The 20,741-nt window shown below is 35.4% G+C and overlaps 1 protein-coding gene across 1 annotated transcript; it reads right to left on the bottom strand.

Annotated features, from left to right (window-relative positions):
• Window positions 1–3,688: 3,688 nt before the first annotated feature.
• On the bottom strand, window positions 3,689–20,721 carry LOC131942666 (uncharacterized). Its single transcript, XM_059302567.1, has 20 exons — window positions 20,611–20,721; window positions 16,677–16,772; window positions 16,299–16,505; window positions 16,136–16,192; window positions 15,882–15,953; window positions 15,308–15,579; window positions 13,481–15,061; window positions 13,016–13,207; window positions 12,445–12,538; window positions 12,054–12,220; window positions 10,871–11,888; window positions 10,341–10,415; window positions 10,053–10,165; window positions 9,762–9,806; window positions 9,411–9,487; window positions 8,984–9,176; window positions 8,309–8,541; window positions 7,699–7,815; window positions 6,634–6,923; window positions 3,689–5,827 (listed from the first exon to the last, which is right to left on the bottom strand). Exons 3-20 carry the CDS (start codon window positions 16,429–16,431, stop codon window positions 5,442–5,444), a joined length of 5,115 nt encoding a protein of 1,704 aa, XP_059158550.1. The 5' UTR covers window positions 16,432–16,505; window positions 16,677–16,772; window positions 20,611–20,721; the 3' UTR covers window positions 3,689–5,441.
• Window positions 20,722–20,741: the final 20 nt, after the last annotated feature.

Raw genomic sequence — 20,741 nt, forward strand, 5'->3', positions numbered from 1 at the left:
TTATCAATCCATGCTAATTATAATTTTCTAACAATAATTTCCTCTTACACATCCGAATAATTTGCATTCACATTTTGCTAATTATATTATTGCAACACTAATTCCTTCTATGACGAACGTATATTTGCATTCACATTTTTTATTAGCGTGAGTTTAATCTATTTTTAAATTACCTCCTTTGTCAAAATTAGAAAAGAGTTAAATTAATTTGATTTTTCTACCCTGCTGTTATTATGTTATTAAAATGTATCCACTTTTTCTGGGAGCCTAAACGAAAATGATATTTGACATTAATCTTTTTAATACGTTTTAGCAGTTTGCGTGTATTTAATATTTTCTTGACGTTATGCGAAAGAGTAAAAACCGTGGCAATTATAAAATAGCTCTATGCCGCTATATAAACAAACCCTACTCTAATACTTATAATAAGACACTGCGGTGCACTGAAAAGCACAGCATGGTGCGAATGTTTACTTTTATGGTTCCAAAATCTATAGCGATGACGGAAGGAAGGAAGGAAGGAAGGAAGGACTGACACACTACCAGCAGCGTTATATTATAGATACTTTTATAACATTTTACTCAAATTACCACTCTCTAGATTCTACTGTTGACATTAATTCCGAAAAGAATAAATCAGTATTTAATGATTATATTGTCTATAATTATAACTGAATCAGTGTTTCGAGAAACCTGTCATATTTTAAGGGACATCTAAATACGGAGGGATGCGGGAAGGTTTCGAATAAACTGAACGAGTGTGACACGTGGAGGGGTGGGGGGAGGAGGGGGGGGGGGCATATTATGCAACTTCAGATTTTAGAGTTTTACGGACGTCAAAAATGGACGACCCCCCCTCCCCCCATGGGTCCCCACCTCCCAACCCTCATAGTCCACTTCTTCGTATTTTTCAAATTCAAGTGGAGTTAGTTTGATAATGACGAGAGCGTGAGGCTAGTATTACAGGTAGTTTTCTGTCTTTATTTCTGTCGTGTAGGCAACAACTCTCATGGAAGTAATTAAGGCTGTGTCCATCTTTACCCCCCCCCCCCCTTCCACTATTCCCAGAATTCCAAAGTTTGGTGTGGCGGGCGTTAGATATCCACGGTAAATTTATTTTGTTCCGCAGTTTTTTTAAAAAAATCTGTTTTTCTGTCTGTTTTCAATGTTTCTTATGGCCAATAGGTGGACGGGATGTCTGTCTTGCTTTGTGGTGTTTTAAATCATTATGGGGGCTGTGGGATGTCTAATAGGTGGATTTTGTAAATGTTAAGTAATTGTTTGTGAACCTGTTGTCCACTGAAACGGTACTCAAAATCAAATATACGGTTTTTGTGAATCCGGAAGTAGAATAAGTACCATTTCCGGTTACACGAAAAACGTTCAAAAGTTATGTAGAAATGAAGATAATCTAATACTGATATGAGCAATTTCGTTAATGTAATTGTAACAATACTCAAGTTATTGAGTTCAAAGACGTTTTTTTTTGCCAATTTTCAGTTTGTTAAGTTAAAATGCCTAAATTCCGAGTTATTGTTTTTATGTGGTGATTAACAAAACAATAACATTCTATTTCTAAACAATAACTTTATTCACATTCTTTCGTTTCAAACAAGAGACAAGATAATATCAATTTTTGACAATTATTTAATCGAGTGACGTGTTAATGATGGCAACATTCCCCTCTTCTATGCAAGCAACATGGAACATCGACTAAATAAAACAGCCCACCATTTACGGTGAATCTAATGATGGGTGATTAAAACATACACCATAATTAATTATACAGATGGATGATTAAACATGATGCTCATCTTTACAGAACTTGAAAGATGTTTTTCTCTAAAAAAAAATGAAGCTAACATCTGCAGATGTTAATATTTTAACAAACATATTGTTTTAGTATGTACCGATGTTAAGATATAAGTTGTGTACCGATGTACATTAGCATTACAAATGAATTGATGTAAGCTTAAAGCATACAGACTTACAGTAAAGTACTGGTATTTGTTTTACACATCAGTACAGTATTGATGTAAGGTTAACAAATTTTACAGTATTGATGTAAGATGAACGTAGAGACCATAGCTACAGTATTGATGTAAGGTTAACACAGTTACAGTATTGATGTAAGATGAACGTAAAGAGCATAGGAATAACACACAGATCATCATAACAGATGACGTGGCGATGAACAAAAACACAACATGAACCGACAACATTCATTTGCTCTTATGTACAGTATATCTACATCCCTGGTATATGTTTTAGTTTAGTACACAAATGTACACACATTTTAAAAATTTCTTTACCCAATGGAACATCTGAAAGGCGGTTTAACCCCCCCCCCCCCCTACTCCTCCTCCTCCCACCAGGAATCATACTTAAAGTGGCAGGTGGTATACTGCAAGTATGGACGTTATCCCACAAGTCCTACTCAACACTGTCATGTCATCACATTTGTTTTGGATTTCTTCTACCCACAGGACACACGATAGGACATAAGAAAAATATAAATCCATCTATTAGCATGTGACTAGGTGTTGGTTGTGAAGACATTACTCTTCATCCTACCACAGCTTAGCATTTCATACTGTTACATAATGATTGGTACAAGACAGCCGCACAAACACTAAACACAACCATTTTGTGTTCAAGTGCTAGACAGATTCTTGTTTGTTTTTTTTTAATGAACAAATGTATCTCTAGTCATAATTTGTTTGTACTGAATCCAAAATAAAGACTCATTTTTGTAACAATTCCCTACATGGCTGAAATTAATTTATTTTTTAAGTTCACATTTGTACAAGATGGCGATTAAAAAACATGAAATGTGGACAAGGAAAACAAAAATATGAGTGTTTTACCTGGCCATCAAGACACGTGATCATATCTTCAACTGACCACTACACTACTCAAAACTACGTTAAACAACTTGAGCTGCAATGGACCATATTTACATGTGAAATTGGAGTTCTGTCTTACAAAATAAGCAAGTCACATCACATATATTGGTGAGTTCAATGATTTCTTCACATTAAAACTTGATGAAGGTGACAAGCTGTCAATACTGATTGACTTCATTTAACAGAACATTGAAACAAAAAAATATTGTACTGAGATGGGAATTTTTGAAAGAAAAAAAATTTACAAAACAAGCCTCAACTAAGAAAAGAAAAACCTTGTTAAACCTTATTCAAATAAAATAAAAATTAAAAAAAAACTATTGTTTTTAACCTTGCCCTATTTCAAGCAATACAGGCCCACTTAAATAAACTATAAAGCCCAATTTTAAGCTGTATATTTAAAATTAACTATCAAAATTCACCCAACTCTAAGCTATATATTCATAAAAAAATATCTGAATTCACCCAACTTTAAGCTATTTATTTATAATAAACTATCTGAAGTCATAGAGAAAAAGTTTTTAATCAAGGAAAAAGAAAATATTCCAGGGTTTTGATATCTGCTCCACTTGCCAACACCAGTGATGTGGGGGTTGAAAGAAGAAAGATCCATGTGCCTTATTGCAATCCTTTACTTCAACATAATTATGGATCAACATAGTCAATTGTGAACAAAAATTGAGATCTAAATAATGGTGTTGATTGCTATGTCCATAGCTAGGATAGTCGAGTTGATTTTTGAAGTTTAATGTTACTTCATTGCAGGGGGGGGGGGGGGGGGGGGGTTTAAGTCTGATAAGACAATATTGATTGTAATGAAAAATATGCATATACCTATTCAGTAAATCAAGTCTTTAACAAGTAATATCTGTATTAAAAAAAGGCTCATACAAAAATAAATTAATTTATAATCTCGATAGTAGTCTCCCCTGAGCCCAGTTATGTCCCTTTGAAATCTATGAATGGAATGTGATATGCCTTTTCAATAGTTTTCCCTCTATAAATCCCTGACATAAATGGAATCACAAACAAGACAGACGATACACACAAGTCTTGAGCCGTTTTTTTTTTTTTTTGTCTTCTGATTGTCAAAAACACAAAATATTTTAGAGAAATGATTAAGTGTTGGTGGTCTTACAACATTGTAGCCAACTACCCAACAAATGTTTGCTATCAAGGTCTTAACACCAAACAATTTGGTTACAAAAAAAATCTTTAACAATATTTAATTTTTTTTAAATTATCAAGACCTTGATTAAAAACATTTATGATTGTCATAACTAAGTTTACTAAGTGAGGCTAATAGTAATAAAAATAAATCTTGTAACAAACAAGTAAAGGAAATATTCTATCATTTTAAATTCCTAACATAGCTATGCAAGTAGAGAAGCTCTACTGTCTGTGAAGATAAGCTAACACTTAAGTACTTTGCAACTTCAAACGGTCCTAGAATACAGAAAACATGAGAAATTACTATACAAATTCATAGATAATCTAAAAGATCCTAAACCAAAACATAATACACAACATAAATAGTTCAAGCAACTCAGCTCTGTTAACTTTAAAAGCCTCAGAGATGATGTAAAATATGGCAATGATACATATATTACAAATATATACATTAGTAAAGGTCTGCGTTCTGTAACAGAACTAAAGCAATCATGCTAAGCCTTCATGAGCCAATCTAAAAAAAAATAAGACAAATAGCTGTAGTCGCAAAATCAAATGCACAAAACAATAACATTACAAATCCAAGTCATTGGTTAGTTTTGATGTGTCAGAAAGCTGTTAAGAATTGGTATTGCGGTCAATTTTTTTTAAACAGAAACAAGTCCAAACTTAAGAAAACTTACAGAAATTTTTATTCAGTAAAATTTTATTATTAGCCAAAGTTTGAAAGTTTTAAAAATGAAGGTATTTGTTTAAAATATCTTACACTGTACACTACAAACTCCAAACTTCACCAAGTAAAATTTTACCTAGTAAAAATTATATTTTTTTAAAAACAAACATTGTTTATTAGTAGGTAGCCTACTTGATCTCAACAATATACACTTCTTAAATCACGGCATTTTAAATTTTACTTTAAAGTTGATAAAGAGTAAGGAATGTTGTTATCGCTTTTTATTACCATACTTGTTGAAACACAATCTCAATGCTTTTTTTTAATGCAAAAAAGCTAGAAAATAATTTTTTAAATTCAAATAAATATCCATTAAACCTGTGCAATTAAATAAGAAATTAACATGAACTCATAAAAGTCATGAAAGGCTGATCTGTAAGGACAACATATTTACTTTTGATGGACATCAAATGCAGTTAGAAATCTGATGTTTATTTTGAAGTCATAAAAATGTTTTCCTCTGTTTTTATGTCATGCAAGTATAAAGTTCTGTACTGTTCACCAGTCACTACCTGTCAGCGCAAGATTGATATACACATTGGATGTAAAAACTGGTAGGTAATGAGATCATTTAACACAAGGATGTCATTGCTGCAGTCTGTACAATGCATGGGGGGGAGGGGGTCAATACTTTAAGAATAGAAGTCCAGTGTACTGTCTGGTTCTGCCACTTGGCTTTTTCTGTCATCATCATTTTTATCATCAACAGCTACATCAGCCTCTGCCTCATTCTCATCAAAGTTGTCCTGGGATTCAGGAAATGTTGAACCAAAGTGAACAGTCAAAGATTCGTCCTCGCAAGGTGAGCACCTCCTCTCACTATCATAGTCGTCGTCTTCATCAACCCTGTCCTTCTGACCCGATGTTGTAGGTGGCTGGAAGAGGACAAGAGCCATGGTGTTAGCACCAGGGTTGGTCTGAGGGTTGCTCTGAGAGCTGAATGAGGCAACAGCTGGGTTGTCTGTGGGCTCATCAAAACAGGGGATGTTCTGTGGAGGTGTCAGGTCTACATCTGTACCTAAACAAGAGGGGGAAAAAACATAACGGATAAGTTAGCTTAAAAAACACTTCAGACACATCATACAAATGTAACACTAGCACCATGAGAAAGGTTTAACGGGATAACCAATAAGACTAATAAATTATACTGGATTTCAATCCATATGACATTTTAAAAGAATTAGATCAACACTTTATTTTCTAATACATGCATTAACAATTTGAGCAAGACTCTTTAGCCAGGTTGACCACAGAAGACTATTAATTTGTAACAACTAACTAATCCTTATTTTCCCAGTGTATTGTATCATAGCTTATGAATGTTGATGGGAAGGGGGGTGGGGGAGTGGGGTGGGGGGGGGGGTTGGCTATGGTGAAAGTGATGTATTTGTTAAACCAGGTGTCTCCAAACTTTTCAGTCCGAGGGCGGCATTAACTATCGGGGGCCAGTTTCTTCCACGTATGTCTTTGATTTTTCTGGGCAAAGTTCCTCAGCAATCACCGACAAACGATTTTTCCTTGGACAAAAAGATCTCAGCGGGCCGGATGAGAGGACTTTGCGGGCCGCATCCGGCCCGCGGACAGTAGTTTGGAGACCCCTGTGTTAAACTACCAGACACCATCCCATTCCAAATGGATCTACTGATGGCAAAACATTAATACTACTTTTAAAAAGGAAAATGTTAACTTTAAAGACAACTGACTATAATTTAAGAGATGAAAATTTAACCCCCCCCCCCCCCCCCCCTCTTGGGGTAATTGATTGATTGAAATTTAACTATGTAGTGTTTTGGTATAAAAATATAAACAGATTTCCACACCAACCTTGCCTCTGGTAGAACAGAACATATCCACTGCTGTATTCACTGTCAGATGGCATCTGTTGAGTGACTGTTTCATCATTGTAATAGTACCACTCAGTGGTCAGCGGGTGCTTTGAGTAGCAGGTGTAGTGACCAGCACTAGCCCCACCAAAATGGCACACGATACTGTAAAGATCATAAACAAGACCAGAAGAACTGGGACCAGAAAGAAAACCTCTGACGTCCATTCCTTCATGGGGGAAAATCACCTTTGTATCTACTTTTGTACTGGAAAGGTCTTGATAAACAAACCTGTAAAATAAATTAAGGTTTCAATAAAAATTATTTGGAATTATGTTTATTTAATATAATTAAATCTCATTAACTTCAGCTTAAAAAAAACTAACATAAACTGAACTGAATCTAGTTTCGAATTTGAATTAAATTTATAAGAATTATTAGACATAGATGAAAACTGGTATAATAAAACCTAAGAGAGAAAATAAAATGCTACTGATAAAGTTGATGAACCTGATAAATATCTTTGAATTTATTCAGCGTATGAAGATGAAATTATAATTGTAAATAATTTTAAATGAGGTGAAAAACTGGATGTAAAAGATCACATTACTCTACTCTAAGAATGGGGGAGGGGGGGCATGTGTTATGTAGCCAGCAAACAATTACAGGCTGGAGCTGCCAATGGATGTATCTTTAAAATCAGAATAAACTAAACATACATTACTAGATGTACACCTTTATATGTATAATCAGATTGTGAAAGCTAACTGCAAATTACTAGATGTACCTGTTTAGATGTATAATCAGGTAGTAAGCTAACTGCACATCACTAGCTGTCACCTACCTCTTTAGATGTATAATCAGATTGTGAAAGCTAACTGCAAATTACTAATTTTACCTGTTTAGATGTATAATCAGGTAGTAAGCTAACTGCACATCACTAGCTGTCACCTACCTCTTTAGATGTATAATCAGATTGTGAAAGCTAACTGCAAATTACTAATTGTACCTGTTTAGATGTATAATCAGGTAGTAAGCTAACTGCACATCACTAGCTGTCACCTACCTCTTTAGATGTATAATCAGATTGTCAGGATACCTCCACACAGTCATTGTCTTCTTGGCACACTGGTTCCTCTCACACTGAGGGCAGTACCATGGGTTATGTTCATCTAATATTTCACTGAGGGGAGATAAATTGTTCAGTCATTAGTAGCTTGCAGTTGTCTCAACATGTATAAAAAAACTGTCTATAATAAAGATACTTGTTAATTAAACATCCCCAAATTTATATTGAAAATTAAAAACTTAAGTGAAAAGTGTTGACCTTAGAGAGAAAAATATCAGGAAATGGAATACAGGACACTTATCATATGAACATATTTTTAATCAATTAGAAAAGTTTAATTTCCTAACGTCTCCTGGCCCAGTGAATTGCCAAACTTGATAAAAAATGTCCTCAAGATTTTTCCTCTCTCAGTACAATTACACTCTATTATGTATTCTTGACTAAACAGTAAGAGCAATGAGGACATACAAACCAAATACAAGGTCACTTAGAATGAAACTTATGAACTTTAGTCTTGAACACATAGTAGTACAGTTCACATAGGGCATAGTCTATTTTGAAAATCTGAAGGCCAGTGAAAACACTACAGGGAGAAAAAGATAATTACCTTTGCGTGAAAGCACCAAAGCAATCCATGATAGTTGTAGGCTCAGAGGATCTGAGCCCAGCCATAGAGACATCCTCATGTACAAACTGGGAATCACACACCTGGTCAGGTGAGAGTGTATCACCTATGTGAACAGTCAGGCAATCTGAGGGCTGTAGGGTTACCTCCCCATCCCTGGCTACCTCACAACCTGAGCAGTGCTGGGAGTATGTACATCGGGAACAGGTCAGACCCTGAAAAAGAATTTAAGTCAATACAGTTCCAGATGAACTCATTTAAAAATAATGCTTCAAGATTTTTAACAAATAGATAAGGCAATTTAGGGACAGTGTGGTCGAATGATAGAGCATTTACCTGCTAAACTACAAGTCTCAAGTTCGAATAACGGGCTCAAATCCGAAGGACATCCCTGGGACCACCCAGTAAAGATAGCCCCACAGACAGTAAGGTTCAAGAGTACTTAATCTTTTAGATAAGAACCAAACTTTTTTACCACTTAAATAATAAGCTTCAAATTACAGTTGGTAAAAGAGTAAAGGCAACTCTTTCATGGCCATAAAAAAATAACAGAATCCCAAATAGATACAAAACTACTTCTACTGCGTTTTTAGCTGAATTTTAGCTGAATTTATGTTGGGGGATTTAAGAGAAAAAACTGTAAAATGTTATTCCTACCTGTCCATCAGTCAACTTGATAGAGTAAGTTGAATGCAGTGGGCTGATAATGCGATCCACAAGGCTGTACAGAGTGTCTCCAGTGATAATGCTGGGCATGTGAAGAATGCTGGGGTGGCCGAAAAGCTGGAGTGTCTCTGTGCCTGTGTTGTCTCGCACATTGTGGCGGTAGGCGATGCTCATTGGGAGGGTCCTGGGAAAGGTTAATGTTACATATTTCATTAACTGATAATCAAAAGAATTTTACATGGACTAATTTTTTCAATTTAATTTATGTTTTTATTATTATTTCACTATTTACTTCATTTAAAATCAACGAAATCATGTTTTGTCATACACAATACAAAAATTGGAAGAAATTAGTGTCGTGCTTTTACATGATAAAACATTCTGTAGTACGACAAATTACTGTGTGAATATACTATACCTGATTTTAGGTTTTGTAACAGAAGCATTGGCTAGAGGAACAAAGTCCTCATATGTGTTTGCAGGTTGAAGGCAAATCTGTTGAATATATAAATAGAATTTTATTTTAACACAAGAATCATATTAAGGTGGGCTGAGCTACAAAATGTAGAAGTCTTTTTAAAAAAATGTTTATCCTCAGCCTGTTAAAAAGTTATGTTACAGTACATGACTAACTTTGAATGAGTCTATAACACTGGATGATAGCAAGACAGTGCAAGCTGTCCAGCTTTCAAATCAAGTCATACTTACTAATTTCCCTTAATTTTAATCACACCATAATCTGAACTAGTTAAACTTAAGGAACACTCACAGGACAGCAAAATGCTGAGACATCTGCTGTGTGCTTGACAGACATCTGAAAATGAATGCAAACATCTGGCTCAATGATATATATACAGCTTTAAATGGTGGAAATGTGCAAACCATTTATATGTGTTGACAGATTGAATAGGCCTTCATGAAAAAAGTAGGATGATGGAATGGTATTAGAAAAATTAGAATGTACTCGATGATTTACAGTAAATAATGAAAATCTTTGTTATTTTAAAACAAATTATAGCCAAGATACAATAAGCAAATTAATTTGTAAATGCTTGATTACCTCTAAACAATTTTGACAGAACACCCCATCACACATGACATGAGTCAACAGCTCAGTCTCCATTAAGTCCTCTAAACAAATAGCACAGGATCTCCACTGATCTGTTAAGGTACCTAGCAATGAAATTTAACTTTAAGTCATGAACATGGCTGAAGTACATGTAATCACAAGATCAGGTAAGGGACATCTCTCAATACTATGCAGGTAAAATGTCAATCCACTCACACACATGGACAGGATCTGTCTTACTAGTAGATGGGTTATGTACAGGGAAACTTGTAGACCAACCTGACTCCTCACAGTTGGCACTTCGTTTCTCTTCATTGTATGCACCTGAAGTTTCTACCACATCATGAGAGGATCCTAGAAACAGAAACAACCCATTGGTATATAATGCAAAAAATATATTTCTATCAAACACAATGTATTAAGGCCATACAACTCTTCACATGCTTTCCATACTGCTAAAACAGTAACAAGCAAGTTTTCAAGACAAAAGAAATGCCAAATCAGAAGCTAACATAGGATAAGTTACCAAATAAGAAGTGGTACAATAAGTAGGAAAAACTTTTCCCAATATATATTCATTTTGAGCTCTTAAATTAAAATGTAACATTTGGTTTAAAAAAAAAAGATTAATAAACAGCTAAAACTTTTGTGACTTCCAAAAGGTTAATAAGAGTAATTTTCATTTGGCAGTGCTATTATATTTTGGGTAAAAGTTGGTTTGGGCAATGAAAGCAAATACTGTACAAGTACATCAATTCTGTCAGTAATCATACGTGTTTTGAAAACTTAAGCAGCCCACAGTGGCCTACCTTCCTGAAAGTACCCGTAGTCCGTATCATTAGGGTTCCGGTGTAGAAAGTAGGAGCCAGGGTTCTCCTCCAGCCTGGCTGCCACATTCATCAGGGTGTCCTCATGCTCAGGGATGTTGGAGAAACATTCTGGGCTGGGGCATGACCTGGATGTGTTCCTGCTCCCCCCGCTGTAGCTGGTGCTGGCACCACTGCTACTGCTAATGTGCTGCTGGTTATTGCTGCTGATGCTGATTGGTCTTGTGGCTGTGCTGACAGACTGTTTAGGGAAACGTGGACTGTCTTTATCTGTAGTGGGTGATGTGACTAGGTCTACTAAAGGGCTGGAGAGCTCTTCACTAGAGTGGTTCTCTGATATACTCTCAGAGCTTGTCGCTTCATTGTTAGAGTCATTGTCATTGGTGATTGTGTTGTTACATGTGTCACCCGTCACTTGGGAGTCAGGGTTTTTGTCAACCCAAAACTCTGAGATGTTCGAGTTGATATTGTCGTCACTGATATTTTGAGAAGACGAGGAAGCGACATTGGTGTTTGTGCTCACAGAACCGATGCCCTCGTCGTAGTCATCAAGACTCCATGAAAGACGTTTATGGGAATAGTCCCCACACACCCAAGGTCCACTTTCCGAGTTTCCTCCAGACGTCGACTGACATTCTCCTTCACCTTCGTCATTCAAATACCTGGGAGGGAAATCAGACTGATCTCGTGTGCTGGGCTCACAAACTTCTGAGTCAGAGAACATGTAATCCAGTGTGTCCCTACTGCTAGGAGAGTTCACGTTGATAGAATCAAAACTCTGATTAGAGATCTGACTGTCAGTCACGTAGGGGAGCTCACTCCTAGAGCTTGAAGGAAGTTCCATGTCAGGTCTCAGTGGTGAGCTCTCATCATTGTTCAGCATGTGATCACAAAACATGGAGTCTGCTGCCAAAACATTCTCAGGGTCAGCCGAAATTATTTCAAATGCATACACTTTTCTACTGAATGTGTTGACATACTTTAGCAGAATGTTGTCATCCTGTTAGTAACAAGATAGAAATAACTGATATGCAGCATTCTAGAAGTATTTAAATAAACTATGAAATAAAAAATGTTTCTTTAGTTGTTTTTTTTAAAAACAATCTAAACCTATAATAATTATTCTGGTAAATTAATATCAAAGAATTACAATAACAATGTTTACCAAAATCCTTGATATGTGCGAGTCCAAAACTTCAGCCATGATAATATTTCCATCTTCTTGACTAATAAGCTCACAAAGTTTCTTTTTTACACTTCCTATTTTGTCAGTCTTTAGCATATTAAGTAGATACCTAACTGGAGGTTTGTGTTGAGATATATAAACCACACCTGAGAAAGTATGAAAATAAATACCCATGTAGATTTAGTAGGCCTATAAATGTAACTAAATTTGTTCCAACATGTGGAACAAATATACAAGGAAATAAATTATCTACAAAACATATCTTACTAAAAAGGATACAGTAGCCAGTGTAGTCATGCATATATTTTTTGATGTATGTCATCTTAAGCATTAAGTTTAAGGCTACAATAAATAATTTTTAAAAACTTACAGATTTGCTGATCCATAGCATGGGGTATTGGTAAGGACAGATACATAAATGGTTCATAAGTAACAGAAACATGACTGCACTCAGAACACACCACCTGCAATCAAATATTTTAATCCCATTACTACTAGAGGGAGAAATGAGTTTTGGAGAGAGAATAAGAGTTGAGTCAATAGGATAGAAGAAAGTGCGGCTAATAACAAAAACAGCAATAGCCTGCTTATTTAAGGGTACCTAACACCAATTTTAATCAGCAAAATACTTCATACTATCACTGCAAAATTTTGTCTAAGCAGCTTCTAATGAATTTGTTTCTTGTACACAATTACAATACTTGTGTGTTAAATAATGTGTTCATGAAACAAAAAAACTTTTAAAATGGGAAACTTAAGGGATGTGTAATTTTTAAATCATATTGAAATTATAAACACAGCATGTGCTTTGCTGTTTAAACTTGTTACAAGTGTTATACAAAAAGTCAACTCTCTAATCCACAACATGATGCTCTGCTTAAATTCTGCCAAATCACTCTGACAGCTTCCTGTCAAAACAAGGTAAACATAGACATACTTACAGTACTTCGAAACTGTCCCTGAAATGTACTGACAACTATACTGTCATTTTTAGATTTATATTCCTCCCAGGCTCTGTTTGCCATCATCACTTCTGAATGTGCACAGTGACGCAGGCAGTTTGGCACAGATGAGCACTCCACAGCTGAAGTGTGGGAAGCTATTTCAATCTCATCATCATCAGAGCTCTCCACCTAGGAGGAACAAAAACAAGCAAAAGCATATTTAAATTTCATGTGCAAACTATTTGATATCTATGCACTAGAATTTAAACTTTAAAAACTAAAAAATATCCATACTGTATGTTTTAAGCAAAGAGATTTTTCTTTAAAAAAATGCAGTTTCAAAAACTAAACATTTTTGCAAGATAACATTGTACATTTTTTAATCACTTCAGTTAAATAAGTTCCCTTTGATTAAATTGGAAAACTATAATATACATGTTTATAAAGAATTGTATAAGGTACCTCATCAACTTCCATGCTATCAGCATCCCCTGCAGTGTCAGTGAGATCAGTTCTTATATTGCTATGTGCTGGTATAGTGTTGAACTTGGTGTAGGCCTGCATCTGTACATTCTTCTCCTCCTCATTCAGCTTATTGTCACTTGACAGCTTGAGTGGCAGCACATCCTCATTGTGCATCTCAGTATGGCTGGGGGAGAATTTGGACATAGCCTCCACTTCCATGACTTCCCTCTCCAAGCTATTGTTCAGGACATTAGGATCCGTATTTTTCACAGTTTTCACTACAACAGCTGTTGAATGAGCGTAGAGGTTTGTGTCTTTCACTCCTCCGAACCTTTGACAGATCAAAACCTTTTCAGTCTTGTCTTCCTCCCCAAAGGCCTCTTGAAGGATGTTGATTTCTTTGGAAGGAGGTCTATGTCGGTTGTCCACTTTAGCAAATTTTTCCGAGTCGGACGTGATCTCTTGCAGAAATTCAGAGACCAAGACATTTGTGTTGAGAGTCTTGGTCTCCTTGCTGTAGAAGTCATCCAGGTGCTGCAGCCCAGGAGAGAGCTGAGCCTGAAGCTCGGGGTGCTCCAAGGAAGGGGATCTGTCGTCAACACAGATGTTATCTTGACAGGAGGTAACCATATTGTCTATCACATTAAGGTCTTTGGATGGACATGATAAACCAACATTGCTACTGACTAGAACATCGTGAGATTCTCTAAGGATGGAACTTTCACATAAAACATTCTTTCGGCTTTTGCTTTTCTTGCAATCAGATGAAGACGTGACACAGTCTTTAAGATTATTGTTTGTGTTTCTGTTCAGTTCAATGGCATCGATTTTAAGTCTCTTGAAAGCACTGCTTTGCTCAGAGTCAGTGCTGTGAGCAGATACAGTAGAGTGGTTGCTATCCTCCGAGTGGAAGATGGCCACAGAGCTCCCACTGGACACCCTTTTTAAAGACGGCTTTAATATCAAGCCAGAATCTGAGGACGACACATCATCCAAGTTTGAGCGGCTTGTGTACCTTCTCAGGGGAGGGAAGGAGCTGGATATTATCTCATCTTCCTCCTCGTGATCCGGAGATTTCTGACTAGCAACATCACCATGACTAGATGGACTTGTGACAACGGAATCTACAACAGAGGCCTCACTCGTGGGACTGCCTTCACTGGGGTAGCTCGGGCTCAGGCCAGCTTCACTAACCAGTGATGACGGGGTAACCTCAAGGAATTGAGGTGTCTTTTGCAAGTCTGATTCATTTGTGGCAATCAGATCCTGCTTAATCACAGAGTTGTTGGAATTTTTGTTATTGAGATCAGGGCTCTGGAAGTCATTTTCATTGGCATCATCAACATCTTCAGTTGTAACTTGCTCTCTAGTTGCTAAAAACGGCAACGCAGCACAGGAGGTTGTAGTAATGGCTGTAGAGCAACAGGTTCCAGGGTACGATAAAAGCAGAGAGGAAGATGATGATGAAGCCACGGGTAAAGGGGAGGAAGAGTATGACCGCTTATACAGTGATGAAGCATTGTTCAGTTGTTCGTGTAAAGTGTCCAAAAGCAGAGCCAAAAATTCTTGACAATCATGCTAAAAATAAAATAGTTAACTAGTTGTCATTTCAGCTATCACAACAGTTAGGTGAATTATGGTAAATAAAATCAACATACTATCAACAAGTTGCCAGAATACCTATTCATGCATGTATGTTAGTTTACAGCTGATGGGGGCCTTAATCTTAACTCAATAAAGCTCTACTATCTTATTGCTTCAAGTAAGAACTAGTATACTAGTTTTATGCAAGTCATTAACCAAGTATGTCAAATATGTACAAACCTGTCTGTAGTCTTCAAACTGTGAATGGTAGAAGCCTAAAAATTCTTTAAATTTTCTGGGATGTACCACGGAGTACTGGCCACTCCACATCTTACACAAGAGGATATAGAATTGAGCAGAGAGTGTGTGACGATTTTCTTCAGTTATTGTATAGTTGTCACAGAAGTACTTGACTAGAGGAGCACAACTCATCAGGCTTTGTAAGCCAGAATTCATGAAGCACGTGTTCCCTAGATTGTACAATCCGCAAGATCCATGTACAGCTTTAGAATCTACACAAAATAAAAACATACTTATACTTGATAGAAATTCATCTAGGCTCTGACAAAATCTATGATACTTCAATAGGTATTTTAAACGAGATATTACTATAAAATAGAATAGCATAATTTGGAAAATTCTATTTATAGTTATTACAGTGGTGATTTAGACAAATTTACTTAAAAATAAGAATGCAATCGTAATTTACACTTGGATGATGGAAAAAAAAGTAAAATTACTATTCACATGTATTAATTTTAGAACATGTCAGCTACTCAATAAATAACAATTATAAAAATTAAAGATTACTTACCTCTGACATCTTTAGAATATCCAATAGCTTCTGTTGGGTAAAAACTTGGAGGCAGAGATGGCCCATAGCGCACTGATATAAATATAAAAAAAAGCTTTAGAACTATTAAAGCTAAGATAAATATTGAAATTATTAAATAGTTTAATTATAGAAAAAATGTAGTAAACCTATTCATGATAAATAGATACACAGAACCAACATATAACATTTTAATGCTAACATTATTAAACAAGAACATCAAAGTTTTTAGTTACCTGGTTCTATAGTCCCAACTCCTATGTCAGTAGTAACAGTGTTGTTCAAACCATCAGCTGTTTTATGAGAAAATTTAAAAATAAAAACAGTTGAATTATAGTTTATGAGTGAAATATTTAATAATGTATGAACTTTTAACAACGATAAAGATAAATTGCTTGCCTTCTCCACTGGAGGTAGAGACATCAGTCCCACCAACCAATGATATGGGAGCAGTTAAAGTTGTTGTTTGAGGCAACATCTGTTCAATGGTTTCTTGCGGAGTGGAGGTCACAGTGCTAGAGGAGACCTCCATTGCAAGTGTCAACTTCTGGATGCAAATGGTGATGAAGTTGGGTTGTGGTCAAGTCGAAACTCGACAAGAACCACCTACAAAATATTTAAAGATTCTATTGTGTAAAGTGGAATTTTGATCCTAAAAAAAATTTGATGCATAACAATAATTTGTAAACAAGTCTTTACAATTAAGAAATAATTTTCTGTAAAACCATCAACAATTAGTCTAAAATTAATTTTTTTTTTTAAATCTTCTATGTTTACCTTTGAAAATTCCACAAGATTTGGTGAAAAAAGTAGGAAAAAAAACCAAAAGGTTAAAAATTATGACTGGTTTATGGCCACATTTTGTTTTCACATCTGAAAAAATGTACATTAATAATTTAGTTAGGCATGTTGACATAATATAAGAGGATATAACAAATGTATCAGAAAGGAATGAACACTTTTGTATTTTAGTATCATACAAATAATTATTAAGCTACAATGTTTGTTTTTACTTTACAATGACTATTCTCAGTTTCAAAAGGGTAATGTAAAAATACTAATACTAGGCCTGAATCAGTTTAAGCCTTTAATTTGATGTTCACTTGAAATGGATTTACTTTGCAATGGAAGAGGTTAAATTAGGACCTAATTAACAATTTAGTGAGACAGTTAACTGGGTCTATATGTTGCTATATTATAAATGATTACTTTACTACTCAATACTGAATATCTTGCTGGCAAACTAAAATAGTAGCACCCATTTCTGGTAGTAATTAGGGCAATTTCCTGACATGATGCCATGTAGTGTATAATTTCATATTTAAAAAAAAATATTTTATGCATTATCTTTTTTATTCTTAAATGTAATAAAAGTGGAGAGTGAACGTCAAGTATGTGAGTCTATATATGGTCCACTGACTCAAACACACCCAGCTTCCATAGGGTTAGTTGAACCAATAATACCTGTAAGTCAGCAGTTGTTTGATTTAGGAGCTTTCTCTCCCTGTTGCCCAGGGATCAGAGCCTTGGATTTTCAGATTAGCAAGCATGTGCCTTTTTTTTAAACAGACTATGCCATCACTGAATTTATGCATGAAGCTATATTTGCAAAAAAGGCCCAACATAGCCCTCATCCTCCTAGCCTGTATAAATCATGTTGTTAGTTACAGTTTACGAGTAATGTATGGTTATTAGCAGTACAAGACATTAGATCTACGTACAAGAAAGCTCAAAATTCAAGGCTCAAGTTTAAAACAAATTTCAGGACATTGCCTAGAGAAAATGAATACTTTCATTATGTAATTTTGTTACATTTTTAAGGGTAACTGACTGGATATGGAAAATTAAAAACCAGGGACTGTGTAAATAGTAAAAAACCAAATGTGTCACTTATTTGTAACATGAATTCTGGCATTCAATCACCCACAACTCCAAATTACACTTGACCAACATGTTACACAATTATACAACTAAGTTTTATTTTTAAATCTGCATTACTCGCAATCTCCATGATATATTGATTATATAGAGTCCTTTCATATGACGTCACGTCCGTTCGTGATACCTACGCCCGCCGCCACAGTGGTGTACATCAGACGTAAACACAATCAGCTGTTCGCCAGCGCTGGACGTGTTCACCAGCGCTGGACGCGTTCACTGTATGTAAAGAACCGCACCCGCAGAAAAGGAAAAATACGTTAAAAAACTTGAACTCTTAGGAATTGAAGATCCTTATACTGTTATTGACAGTTTCGTATAAATAAATATGTGGACAAAATTTCTAAATAAAAATGCTGTTAGTAATACTGTTTGCGTTTAGAGTTAAAGTAGCCGAATCTGATCAAATGCAGTTCTCGATACTTTGTTTCAGGTAAGGACAGTAAAATAATAAACTTCATTTTAATTATAAAAGATAACTATTAATAAAACAAATATGCTCGACCTTCACAAATACTAATAGTAAAAGACAAAGTCAAAAGTAATAATAAGAATAATAAGATCTAATAGTAGGCCTAATACCTGACTCCGCTGGGTAGACATAGAATCTAGAATCTACTTCTTTACTTAAATTTAATTACTTTAGATCTACATTCGATTCAAAATACACCCATAATAAATCAAAAGTAGTCATAATAGGCCTAATAAAGCATTTAATTGTCTCTAAGATCTAAAATCTCGCTCTATTATCTAATCATTTTTTTTAGCAAACAAAATTTTCTGAAATTGAAATAGATTGTATGACTACACTTAGATCTAGAATCTGCTACTTAAATTAAATTGTAAAAACTTTATACAAGCATGTAGTTGATATTATTGTAGTAGAAGGCTTTAATAAATTACTAAGGCCTACCTACTTTGTTGTTTTTTTACAGCAATATGTATCTGATACTGGACTGAGTTTAATTAAATTCAAATTCATATCTAGTAATTGGTCTACTAAGTTTTTGTAGCCTAGTAGTACAATCTAGATCATACCAGCCAACAACAAATAACCACATTATTATTATTTGGTTAATGATTAGGCTAATTTTTTTTTAAAAATCCACTGTTTATAAAAGAAACAAATCAAGCTAGAAACATTATAAGTGAGATGGTTTAGAATAATAACAATGGACCCAGTCTACAATTGATACAATTGCAGGTCTACATAGGGCCTACAGTCTAGTAGTTTACAGTAGGCACCTAGTGTGTAGCTAGTATACTAGTGTGTAGCTGTCCAGAGTTAAGATTCTTAATGCCTTAATGCTTTCCCCTGATAAGCCATGTGTGCTATAAATGACATAACATGACATCGAGGTGAGAAATGTTGAGGGGAGAGCAGTGGGACTTTCCCCTTTGTTCTCCCTGCTGGGCCCTGAGGGTCAAAATTATATGAGAAATACTATCTCTGTGGTGCTGGGTATCACGGAGGTGAGACATTTTCAGGGGAGGGCAGGGCAGACTTCTCTTAGGTTTTATTGTGGGCTAGATACAGGTGGGGGCAGCCATCATGAGGGTTGAACGTCAGTATTAATGTGTCTGATTACTTCCCTGCTGGATTATAAGGGTCTTAAATTGTATAACATGCTACCCAGATTGGTTATTACCCATGGATTATATTAGCCGTTGTAGTGTGGGTTTTGTAGGAGTTAAGTGGTCTCACGTTTGCTACAGTAGATAACCTATAATATATTACTGCATTTGATCAGCTTCGTCTACTTAAACTCTAAACGCAAACGGTATTACTAACAGTATTTTTATTTAGAAATTTCGGCCACATATTTATATTATCCACGAAACTGTCAATAACTGTATAAGGATCTTCAATTCCTAAGAGTTCAAGTTTTTTAACATATTTTTCCTTTTCCGCGGGCGCGATTCTTTACATACGGTGAACACGTCCAGCGCTGGTGAACACGTCCAGCGCTGGTGAACAGCTGATTGTGTTTACGTCTGATGTACACCACTGTGGCGGCGGGCGTAGGTATCACGTGATTTAGGTCACGTGTTTGCAAGGACTCTATTGGTTCTAACACAGCATACTGATACTAAAGTAGGTCTATAGCCTAGAGTTATCTTTGATATCATCAAGATTAGTAAGTCTTACGGCAGCAGTCTTACATATGTAGTCAAATTCTGTAAATTTACCCTTTAGCCGCCTTACTTAACTTAGTTTAAGGTTATCTCACCCCCCCCCCCCCCCCAAACAACACAAATAGGAGGCCAAACTTTAAAATTTGTAATAACATAAAGTTAAATAATAGCCAAGCCTAAGTAAGTTAGTCTAACTAAATCACCAATGACAAGTTTTATTTTAAGTTTTAACAGTTGTATGGTTTAAGACACTTTAAGACAGGCTTACAATTACAAAGATTTCTAAAAAGGGCCAAATGTTGGAAGTAGAATCTAGATCTAGAATTCAAGATCTAACTTAACTGAACTATGTTTAGCAATTTCAACTGATCATTATATTCACAGTATAATAATAGTGGAATAAGTTACTGGGTTCTGACAGATCAATCAAAACAAACACAACACTAAATTTAGTACACACTCATTTTATCAGTAACAGAACAGAACAGTACAGTGAAAATCAAAATGAAAAATTTATCAGTCTAGCTAGTCGACAATAATAAATAAACTTCCGGAAAGGTAATTAAATATCTGATGATACCATTTAATTTACAATAAAATAATTCATCAGTTTGACAAATTCACTTTAAAAACACACCTAATTCGTAACACCCGATTCTGTGTTACTAAACGATTTTACTAAAGCTGATCTTTATTCTGCGAAATGGCAACCAGCTTTTCAGTCAGTCTTCTGTTGAGTTTTGGGAATATGGACATGCGCATTTCGAT

The sequence above is a fragment of the Physella acuta genome, unplaced genomic scaffold (genome assembly GCF_028476545.2).
Source record: "Physella acuta isolate Inbredline_101_S28 unplaced genomic scaffold, ASM2847654v3 ptg000418l, whole genome shotgun sequence".
Classification (NCBI taxonomy): domain Eukaryota; kingdom Metazoa; phylum Mollusca; class Gastropoda; family Physidae; genus Physella; species Physella acuta.

Bases quoted from the DNA above. Each gene is read 5' to 3' on its own strand.
- LOC131942666 (XM_059302567.1), bottom strand. From the start codon at position 16,431: ATGGAGGTCTCCTCTAGCACTGTGACCTCCACTCCGCAAGAAACCATT. The intron at 12,221-12,444 runs GTAAGTTTTTAA...ATACTTTCTCAG, and splicing joins TGCTATGGATCAGCAAATCT to GTGTGGTTTATATATCTCAA. The intron at 9,177-9,410 runs GTATAGTATATT...AACCTTTCCCAG, and splicing joins GTTACAAAACCTAAAATCAG to GACCCTCCCAATGAGCATCG.